General features: G+C 37.3%; 1 protein-coding gene across 2 annotated transcripts; it reads left to right on the plus strand.

Annotated features, from left to right (window-relative positions):
• Positions 1–592: 592 nt before the first annotated feature.
• LOC137284408 (acyl carrier protein, mitochondrial-like) lies at positions 593–5409 on the plus strand. Of its 2 annotated transcripts, none has more exons than XM_067816202.1 (5): positions 593–799; positions 1667–1780; positions 2650–2737; positions 3641–3749; positions 5244–5409. In XM_067816202.1, the coding sequence occupies exons 1-4, from the start codon at positions 599–601 to the stop codon at positions 3730–3732; spliced, it is 495 nt and encodes a 164-aa protein (XP_067672303.1). In that variant the 5' UTR covers positions 593–598; the 3' UTR covers positions 3733–3749; positions 5244–5409. The 2 variants fall into 2 exon arrangements, with proteins under 2 accessions (XP_067672303.1, XP_067672304.1); XM_067816203.1 differs by lacking the exon at positions 1667–1780 and adding an exon at positions 1810–1923 and having other exon boundaries at positions 611–799.
• The last annotated feature ends 6180 nt before the right edge of the window (positions 5410–11589 follow it).

Genomic DNA, 11589 nt, shown 5'->3' on the forward strand with positions numbered 1-11589 from the left:
ACTTAATTGATTTATCAATTTCAGTTCAAAAAGAAACTCAATATCGAATATGCCTCCCGCGTACTCTCGCAAATGTCTGGAAACGCCTCGGTATACTTCCAGTCAAGTTAAAGTCATTTAGATATTCTCAAAGCTAGAGGCGATCCTTTATATATTTCTTCTTTCAGGATTCTTTCCGCCTACATTACCAGTTTGCTATTTATATTTTTTTCTTAAATGAACGCATTGTAAACGGTTAAACTTGTTTCATTATTAATATATCTGAAAATCAATGGTGCGTACAATTTCACTACAATGTATATTTTGATGCTAATTTATGTTCACAGAATCTAGGAATTAGGCCTATGTCTGTTTTCGTTATTTTGATTTAGCATCTATATTCAATTAACTCGCATCCACCTGTCTGAACATATTGTAAGTATCCATAACATATAAGGAAAATATCAGACAAATAATGCTGGACAGAATATGGATGAATATATCTCAATAATTTCACTCCGAATGATGTTAACTAGTATAAAATGGCTGTTATTTCCAATGAACACAACAGACTGGTGATACCAGCCTTTAATATTTCCGTGCCGACACGACGGAAGTCATGAAGGCTGATGTTGAGGTGCATGCTGGGAAATCTGCAAATATGGCTGCCATCTTGAGAAACGTGAGGAGTGTAGGCAGCATTGCTGCTGTCTCGTTACGCACTACGTTGCCAAGAGTCAGTGCGATTGCACTCTTACATTGTACACAGTCAAGATGCATACATACCCCAGCTCTTCTATCTAATGTCACACTCACAAAGGTATGAAAACTAGTAACCGGTGCGCGGGTTCTGATTGACATCGTTGACATTGAAAAACGAAATCCATCTCCGATGCTTTTGTGTTTTCGTGTACCTCGTATTTTCTTGATTCTGTTCAGCAACCTGTACAGGTCATGCATCTCTAGTGCATTGGGGAAATGGCAACAAACAGTTCATTTTGATGGCTGTTTAATGAAAAGGGCTTGTTTAGTAAGTTACGAAGTGAAGTATCTCAGCCACATTATTTCGAAATGGATCTAAGACTAAGCCTGCAACGTACACAATCAGTGAATTTAGTTTTAGTACATTAAGAGTAAGCAGTAACGTTTGTGACAGTCTATGAAACGTTTCTAGGTATGATTTTTCAGTGACATCTCACCAATCATGTTTTGATCAGGAACATCTGTTTACCAAGTGTCTCTTTAGCATTTTGATTTATTGAGCCTCATGTTACATTTTATTAATACTGTGTGGGCGATAAGAATTTATTTGTGTTGCACATGAATGTGAATGTGTGGTTTGGGGAGTACTGAACTTTACTGAGCACACTTTTTCATGTTAGCGCTCCACACAGATTGGAGCTGTGCCAGACCCAAATCCCAAACCCTAGGGGTCGTAAAGGGTGGAGGTGCTTTTGTGAGATAATTGATAGTTTGTTGTTGCTGCAAAAAAGCCAGTGTGTGTATCCCACAAACTGTTTTTTAAGTTAACACCTTCAAACTGTCAGTTCATTTAAATATTCTTTTGTTAATTGTATTGAAGAAAATTATTCATCCTGAAAGACATAACATGAGAAGATGTTTCTTCTGCTAGTTGCCATAGGAGTCTTATGAAGAAACTGAGGCAATACTAAACATTCTGTCACAGGTTGGCGTGAATGTTACCAACTTCTCAACTGCCACCACTATCACCACAGTGGAAGAGATCCAGGAGAGAGTCCTCAATGTCCTCAAGCTTTATGACAAAATCAATGCAGAAAAGGTACTGAGTATTTTCATCTTTCATTTCAGAACACAGTCAAAGATGTCAGGTTGTACAGCTCCAAGCCTCCTCTCACTATTGAAATGATTCAAGAAAGAGTATTGCTGGTTTTGAAACTGTATGACAAAATTAATCCAGAAAAGGTACCAAAATCATTTGTTTTCCTTTAGCGTTATATTGCTTTATAATGGTGAACATGACCAATACCAAGGGACTGGACATTTTTCTATTTAAAAATTTCTCAAAATGAGGTCCATCAGTTTTCTAATTTCCAAAAATTCAGTATATGGAGAGTTGCATACCTTTTGGCAAACCAGGAACCTGTTATAAGGAGTTAAGATCCTGTTTTGCCCTGTGATGTTTCCAGATCTGTCAGTCTCGTACCTGTACTTGAAGGTGGTTTTTCCAAAGTGGTAAATGCACAAGGCTTTAAACTTTCTGCCCAGGTTATGCAGGCATTCATGATACAACTAGAATACAGTTTTGAAGCAGGGTTAAACCAACTCATTCGATAATGCATCAAGAAAATTACGGAACAAAACTCACTCTGCCACATATTTACTTCCTGTAAGAACAGTATTTTGTAAATAGATGCTCAGAGAAGAAATGTTTTGGGAATATAAAAAATAAATGCTTGGGTCCACTATAATGCCAAGTCTCTTAATTGTCTTGGAATATTAATATTCGGGAACACAATGCGGAAGGCCTGTGTTTTGTTATGAAGATTTTTTCTTATTCATGTTTGCTCTTCAAGCTAATACTTTGGAGTTCATTTCGTCTTGAAGTGATTTCATGTCAACTTTGTAACAAGTAGATTCCTTTTGTGCATGTTTTATTAACCCTTTAAAACAGTGGAGTTTTGGTTTCAGCTCACCCTGGAAAGCCACTTCATGAATGATTTGGGGCTGGATAGTTTAGACCAAGTGGAGATAATCATGGCCATGGAAGATGAGTTCGGTAAGTTGTGCTAAAATACATACAATTGATTCAGATATCATACAAACTTTATGGAAGTAAAGCAGAGTTCCCCTTGACGCAGAAAACCTGCATAAATGAAACAGTGTGAAGTGAAAATATGCATAAAAAACAAATACTGCGCCGTTTCTAATGCAATAAAATCACTAATCAAAACCACACAATTAGATGCTTTAGGTAGTAAATGTAACTTAAATAGTTTCAAATTTCAGACTTAGAATCTATACCTAAAAATATAATTATTAGTTGGAAATCGATTATGTTTGTAAATTTTTTTACCCCCAAATGTTTATTTTAACTCTTCACCCCCTACCAAATTTGTCGAGTCAAACTGACCCCCAAATGTAAATGTCTAGGGGGAACCCCCATACAGGTCAGTCCTTAGTTAAACCTCTTATCGTATTTATGGACTGGGAGTGAAAGGTGTTATTAGTAAACTATATGATTTTCATATGATAATTATTACAGCGTCTTTGTTTTGTTTCTGGATTTGTCATTATTTGATCCTTGAATATGAAAGTTTAGAAATTCATTCACAAACAATGCTTGAGTCTAAAATGGCCGCAACATGCAAGTGCTATCTCCCTTGTATCCATGACTACAAAGTGACTGCAACTTTTCTTACTGAGTATTGTTTATTTCAGCACATTTTGCATGTAGTAATTAGAGTAAATCACCTAGCTCTCAAATCACAATTTCTTTCATAATACAGATGCATATATTTAATTTTTTATAATTCATCTGTTCTCTGAATACACAACCAGTACACTATTACACACACTGTAATCTTACACTAGGAGGAATGCATGTGTTTGGTATGGAAATGACACACTATTTGCACCATTGGAATAATTTTAATGAATGATTCTGAAATATGTTTTTCAGGATTCGAGATCCCTGATGCGGATTCTGAGCGTCTGATGAGGCCAAGAGACATTGTACAATATATAGCAGACAAAGAGGATATTTTTGATTAGAGAATATGAGAGGAATTGTAAGTTACTGAAGAAATGATTCCTTTTTTTCTGTATATCAGACACCTGTATGAAAAGTATATACCTTGAATGAAAATTTCCAGGTGATTTGCTGTTCGGTATAACCATGCAGTCCAGACGATTTGTGTAAGCTCCAGTTTTTTCATTTGTTCACCAATAATTTTTAACCAGACTTGTCTGAAAACGCACATAGATTTTCAGCAAACACAACCTTTACTACAGTGCCAATATGAAAATATGTTACTGAACATGCTGAAAAGTAACAAGAGCATTTGTTTAGCACCGACTTCCACCACACAAAGGCAATGCTCTAAGCGCTGACAAGTCACAGTTCATATGTACAAGTAAATCCAAGAATTTATTCTATAGTGCTGAAAGAGGCGTGTTTTCTAAGAGTGGCTGAGATGGTACTAGTTTTCGGTTACGTATCAGAGATCTCCATGAAGCTGAAATTGATGTCTATTTACCTTCAGGAAAATGTGTATGAGGTCCAGACATTACCTTCATAACCCTAGTAGGATAGGTCAGGGCCCTTATTCTCGAAGTGTTCGTAGTCCTATGAATCCTTAACTTTTATTGTGTCCAGTATGTTGTGAATGGGCTTAAGAAGTTTCGAGAATAGCCAGCTGCGATTCTGGGTTAGTGTAAGTCGTCACAGTTTGTGCATGTCAGTTTTGATTATGTGGATTGGATGGTCAACTTGGTCGATTGTGTGTCCCTGTACCAAAAAACATGCACATTGCTGAATTGTGAAATTAAACACACATGTGTTTGGCATTTAACCCCTTGGCTAATTAAAAAGAAGACTAAAAGTTTGTCTGTATCATAGCCAAATAGAGCACCTGTGTGGTTGTTGGTTAATTGAATGGTAGTAGTAAAGTATGTAGAAGAGGCACTGGATTCACTGCCCATAAAAGTGGTATGGATTTTAACTCAAAATTCCCTTACACGGAAAACTGAAGTTTGTCAAACTCGAGTTTAAGAGCATGAACATTCCAACAACTTCATCAGCACCAATTTCGGAGTTTTCAAACTGTTGTCGAGAAATAGGGTTTGTCTCTATTCTCGCCAACATTTCCATTAATTTTTTTGTGTTGCAAACTCAAGTTTGGCATGTGAAGGGTCGTCAAGAAACAACCAAACGCAGTTAACGAAATTGCCACATGATGGCACCACTAGCAACATGGTGCTCATATGACACAAAAGTTTGACGTGTGAAAATGCAAGTTTGACAACTTTTGTGTTGTGTTGTGAAACTTTAGTTTGCCATGTAAAAGCCGCTCTAAATTACAATGCTATCAGCTGGTGTGTTACTAAGGCTACACTTCACAGTGAATAGCAGAGTTATCAGTCTTTGGCATGCATTACACACACTAACTTTATAGTCTTAAATTATCCAACTGACAACAAAACATTGGACCATGTAGCATGTTTAAGAATAAACTGTTTATTTTTTTTTTGTTTGATAATCTCTTGTTCGATTTGATTTCCAGATGTTTTAGTGCTAACCCGAAGGAAGATGTTTGCAGCTCTTTGAGGACAGCTATACAAATAAGACACTGTTATGTTAAGTATGTCCTCTCCTCACTAGAATGGTGTGACGATCTGTATCATTACTTGTACATGTTTGCTTGGAATAAATCATGTTGTATGAAATCATTCATTTGTTCACTATTTTCTGATGAATTATAGCACAATGGCAATTATGGCAATGTGGAACCTAGCAGGTATAAAGTTCTTGAAAAGCAGTTGGACGAATATGAACCCATTACAAGGATAACAACGTTTTTATATTCTTTATACAAACTGTCATAGCGAATATTATCTCTGAAGGTTTGTATAAAGTGATTGAGTTAAAGTATAACCTCACATCGGCAATATTTCAACCATATTGTGATTGTATAAAGAATATTAGGCTATATGAAAAAAAGTGAAATGCTTTTCTGGCATACTTGTCACATTTTTTTATTGCCATTTAATAAATATTTCTGACTTGGCCACGTCCTAATCATCCATTTTTTCACTATAAGAATGAGTGTCTGTGAGAACGATTCTGACTGAATCTACAACTCATTAACAAGTGCTAAACTTCCCAGACTGTATTTCTGAAAGAAAAAACGAAAATGTTTTCCTCTCTCATCATATTTTCTTCCATCAAAACTTAACAGTAAAGTCCTTCCGCCCTCAACACTTTTGAAAAAAATCTTTGTAAGTTGTTATCCATAAAACGTGACATGAATTCAAAGGGAGATTACCTCCCAAAGAATGTGTTACTGTTTCGCTCATTGGTCTGATGTGGTCAGTGTATTTCTATGGTTGGGTTTACCAAATAAGTCTGGACTGGTTGTTGACCTGCTCCTGGGTTTAACCGATTGGTTAGTCCCATGCTCACAACTGGCAGTTCAGGTTAGAACTGGTCTCCAGTGCTAGTCTACAAGGTGATGCAGTGGAGTTACATGTTGTGAAGGTAGAAAGTTGATTACTGCAAAAAACATTCTTGTTGATATTGTAGGAGTGAAAGGGTATATATATATATATATGTATACCATGGTATTAGTAGAACCATTTTACTTGACTGGTATGTTAGTACAATCCAAAAAGTCGGTATTTTCGTAGACACAAAAAAAGACAGTTTTGTTCATTCAAAATGACAGAGATTTTGGTTATTTTCACCATGTTATTAAACAATGTAAGGTTTGACCTTTGTTTGACAATGTAAGGTTTTCTGCTCTATGATAATTTCTCATATACAGCAAGGAACCTCCTGTCCCACAGTCCCTGAGCCATATTATTTTCGCTGCTGCCAAGCCCTCTCTGCAATGCTAAAACCTTGTATGAAGCAGTCTAGATTTCCAGTTTCAGGTTCTGAATCTCAGGTCTCCTTGGTGCTCCTTTTCAATTTATATAGGTTAGCCTGCTACAAACTAAATTATGAATGAATTATGAATTCCTCCAAAATATACAGCCACATAGATACATGTGATATTAACAAAGCACAGATATTTATACACCAAAGAGTCCTTTAAAGAAAAAATATAGTTCAAAAAGTGTAATATGATGGTTTGCTATGCTGTTTCGTGAAGGCCAGGGATCTGAAGCTTGTTCTGAGTAAAGTTTTACACTTTCCTGACCATGCCCTACAAAGAAAACACCGAAGAGATGACACTTATTATCCAGTCACTCAAAGGGGGAATGCTGTTATTCTGGAACGTATCATAACGCAACTTTCGGGTCAGAAAACGTCATTTGCCAACCCCTGGTATTATCACTCTTTGATAGTTATTTAAAAATATGCTCATGATTAAGTCATAACCTGACATTGAGATTTCTTATAATTATGGAAAGGTTTATAATTGTTGCTTTTCACTGTTAGTGTCTTCCTGATTTATCTTGACCCTATATTTTTTGACATACTCAGGTCTAACAGAGGACAAATTGTCTTTCCTTTGAACTATCAGTTAATACTGATTTCAGTTATTAAAAAATCTGTTTCCTCACCTTAAGTGCTCAAGTGTCATCACGATCACTGTCAAACCCCTCTCATCCCTGCTCGATCCCCAGACCTCCTTCGCCATCCCAGCTTTTAGAGCCCATCCTCAAGTAGTGGAGAGGGACCTTGGTGAAGAATCAAAGCAGCCCCATTCGTGTCCTTTTCTCTTGTGTGAAATACCTTAAATACCCCGGGAGATAGACTTGGTTTCATGTTTCTGCCAGTGTTATTTGACTTAGCAGTATTTTTTTACGTGTCCTACGATCACCTTTTAGGACTGTTATGGGTAGCCTCCTTAAAAATACTTGATTATCATAAATTTTGTTGCTGAAACAGTGTCTTGTGAATTCATTTTCTAGCTTGCACTACGTATTCTTTGTTTTGCGAGCGGACCCACAATACGGCTTCCATACATAACAATAAGATACATACACAGAATTCAAGAACAGTTTAAGTCTGGCAGACATACTATATTTCACAGGAGGCACAATAATAAAAAATGCGAGCACCAGTGAGAACAGTTAAAACTCTCACGTCTTGATCACCTTCCACGTTTCCACAAGATCCACAGAATATCAACATCCAAGTTTCTTTAAATATTTCTGGCATAATGATGACCACCAAGTGTCATTTTCGCTTTTCGTTTCTCCGAAGTCACGAAGTCAGTATAGAGATCGATGCTTTAAAGCCTTTTCCTTGAGAATTTAATTAGATTTTCTTCTGAATCAGCAGTTTCGGCATGTGAGTAGGGTATACATATATACAACTCATCAAAATTATTTTTACGATAGGTCTCTGTGAAAATCGTTGTTCTGTGCATACTTTCTGCCTAAAGCATGCACCTTGGGGAAATTCACGTGCACGTGAAACGCACGGGTAACAGGTCACCATCTCAACACGAATATGCTTGTTTACCCTCAGATAAATTAGGCTGCGTTTTTCATCCCCAGAGTGACTTTTCTGTTAAAATGGCTCCCAAGGTGTCCATAGGACAAAGATGGCAGATCATTGGTATGCACAGGACCAGGATGTCATGCCGTGCTATTGGCCGAGAATTGAATCTGAGCCACACGGCGATTAGCAGGTTAATTGTCAAACATGGTGCCACAGGAGAGGTTAAGGACCGACCCAGGACAGGGAGGCCTCGGAAAACAGATGCCAGGGAGGATAGAGCATTGGTTCGAATGGTTAGGCGTAATCCATTCCTCAACATTGTGAACCTATGAACCTATGGCGCCCTTTCCAAAGACTGTCCACCGGCTCTGTGGTGCCTTACTTTTGATGAGGTGTACACAATATATGTATTAGAATTTTAGTTTTGACTTCTCTGTTCATCTACATGGTCATATGCGTTTATATTCTTTTATCATTCCCCGGCATATAATGAAGGGAGACCGTCTGTCCATCCGTCCACCCGTCTGTTAATAATTTCATATTCTTAATTATTTAATATTCTTTTTTAAAAAAACATATCAAACACAATGATGCCTTTTTGCTATCAATAGATTGTTGGCATTTATATTTTTCACGATTTCTATGGAAACAATTTGGACAAGGATAGGGGTAACTAAAAATAAATAAACTCATTCTCTATCAACAAAACATAGCAGATATATCAAAACGACCCCGAAGAGTCTTTTGCTATTTGTGGATTTTGGGCTTTTTAAAAATTATTTTTCTTCATTTCCATTTAAACAATGTGAATTTGGATTCACGCCTTTTCTGATTTGAAAGATGGGCGTTTGTTTAGCAAACAAGAAATATCTGTACACTTGATATGCGAATTGTTCACTGGCAGTAGTGTCATTCTAGCTCTGCGTAAAGTTTGAGTAATGGGATGCAACTCTAAGGCCAAGGTAAAATCTTGGGAATTATCTCCCTTTGTATTTTGAGCGGGATATCGACAAATAACATGGCCGTTCTCGTGTTGGAAAAGCGTGGTGGTAGGAAATTGAAAGACAATTGCTAGAAATGGCATTTTCAGAATGCTTACAGCGTCGTGTTTGTTAAGTGTAGTTATCTAGCTGTATTATGAAGAACGGCAGACTGCGGAAGGACAGAATTAACTGCAGTTGTGAGAAGAAGTCGCTGAAATTACACGTGATGAGCCTGTGACGTTGTGTGCTATTCAGTGGGCCGGAGATTCTTACACTTCAGGAAAATGTGACAACTCTTTGTTTACAGATCGTTAGGCCGCACTCAGATCACGTGTTTGGCTAAACCTGGTTGTGTGGCGAATCCTTCGTACAAAGGTCGTCAGAGTTGCCGACACCCTCGACTCATGGTGGTTGGATCGAACGCTGCTAACTTGAATCCAACTTGACACATTTCACTGGTCATTAGTCACAGAAACTGGGCAGTAACTCAGAAATGCGATGAAAGAAATTGTGGGATTCCCAGTTAAACAGATTCAAGGATACACTCAGCCAGATATGTATAAGTCTGTCTTCCATGGACACTTCACGGACTAACTTGAGCGTAACCAATATGTACTTGAAATTTGATGTTTATAACTGCTATGCACTTGAAACGTTGATGTTTATAACCGATTGATCATGCTACATATTACATATTCACGTTCATGTTCATTACTTGTTCATGGCTAGCCATTACACCGAAGAGACGTTGAGCGGAATATTAACGTATAAAACTTTATTATCCCGGAGGAAATTCTTTCAACATCAAAGCGAAAAAGCGAAACACAATTCACAAATTACACACAGTCATTACATGCACATTATGAATGCTAGTTACACGCAATATATATACTGTTGATATAAATGAGTGTTGACAAGCACGAAATATCTGGACCCAAGTTTAATTTATATTTACAAGGAATGCACCCGAAGAAATCACTGGTGTATCAGGTATACTGCTGTATGCAACACCTTTTATCTTACAACTTTGAAGTCGATATTTCTCCCCTTCTTATACAAGAATGGTGGCAAACTATGGGGTCAGCTTGGCTTGTTACTTGGTCTTATATTTGTGATTGGGTGTAGTAAGGTTGTAACTCAGACGCCAGAGTGTAGCCATGGTTTTCACACTTACATATAGCCTTGTGGACACACAAGAAGTTTGCATGTCTTCAGAGGTTCATATATATTACATCCTATGAGTAACAACTTCAATATTTGTTTCTCTTGACGTTTCTGGGTTGGCGCTTGCCCCTTCTTGGGTGGACACTGACATAGTGAATATTAAAAATAATAATAATAATAACAATAACAACAACAACAATAATAATGCACACTTTTATAGCCCTAAATCCAACCACGAAGTGGGACATTAATATAAGCCTGATATGTAAGTAAGTGTATGTAAACACAAAGGAAGACATGCAATTAAGTATATACAAGCACTAAAGTGAGTTGAAAGAGAAGAATATAGTGTGTATATTTTTACAGTACCGATTCATAATGACCCATGTACTGTTTGTTCGGATATGTTTGTTTCATTGGGTGCTGGTACTGTTTGGCTTTTTTTTGCGACTTGCATATGCTTAAACCTGACAAGGATTTCAGTAGAGACATGTTAGTTCATTCAGTCATGTATCTAATCCATTTGTCTGTGAATTGATCATTGCCATCAGACATTATATGGTTTTTTTCATCGATGTCTTTGTAATGTAGATTTTTACCTTAATCTTGTGATCAAAATATGAACTATGTTTTTAGGGTCATGATAACCTTTCTCTGTTAGCTCTCAATGTGTTTTCTACTTTATAACAGTATTGATCGTGATGATTGTAATCCTTTGAAAAACTGAGAAACAAATCGTCACTATGGTAACAGCGACTTTTGCTACAGCAAACTCCGTCTGGATAGCTGAAGTTTTAAGTCTTTTCCTCTTCAAACTCAAAGGTCAGGTCAGGAGCCCTTTCCATGATTTTTTTCTCTTTCCTTTCGCGACATGTGCTTTTTGGAGACTGCACCCGCGAACACTTCTTCCGCATTAATAGCACATATGAAGAGTTCACTGTCGGTTTGGTGGATATCGTATGAATCGGCAGACATTGATGACGACGACTTTGATGGTTGAAATCCATTGAAAACCTCGTCATACGTTGGTAATTCGGATAGAATTACCAGAGATTCCACGCTTGAGCATTTCTGCGTTCCCTCTTCTCATCCTGGAGTAATTGTGAAATTTGTGAAAGAAATAGAAAATTTAATATTACAGCGTCCAGCGGATCCATTAGATGTTTTTTGTCACTACACATCAGTGGTGCTATGGTCACAATAAACGGGATCTATGCCCATTCGGCAACTCCTACGAGGAAGCATGCACGTGTATCTTTCAAGTCTTTCCTTTCTTCCGTATGTCCTTTCCTACCCAGCTCTGATATA

Source organism: Haliotis asinina, chromosome 5, assembly GCF_037392515.1.
Source record: "Haliotis asinina isolate JCU_RB_2024 chromosome 5, JCU_Hal_asi_v2, whole genome shotgun sequence".
In the NCBI taxonomy this organism is placed as follows: Eukaryota; Metazoa; Mollusca; class Gastropoda; order Lepetellida; family Haliotidae; genus Haliotis; species Haliotis asinina.

Coding starts and splice junctions, on each gene's coding strand:
- LOC137284408 (XM_067816202.1), top strand. CDS start 599: ATGAAGGCTGATGTTGAGGTGCATGCTGGGAAATCTGCAAATATGGCT. Junction 800..1,666: donor CTAATGTCACACTCACAAAG/GTATGAAAACTA, acceptor ATTCTGTCACAG/GTTGGCGTGAATGTTACCAA. Junction 2,738..3,640: donor GGCCATGGAAGATGAGTTCG/GTAAGTTGTGCT, acceptor TATGTTTTTCAG/GATTCGAGATCCCTGATGCG.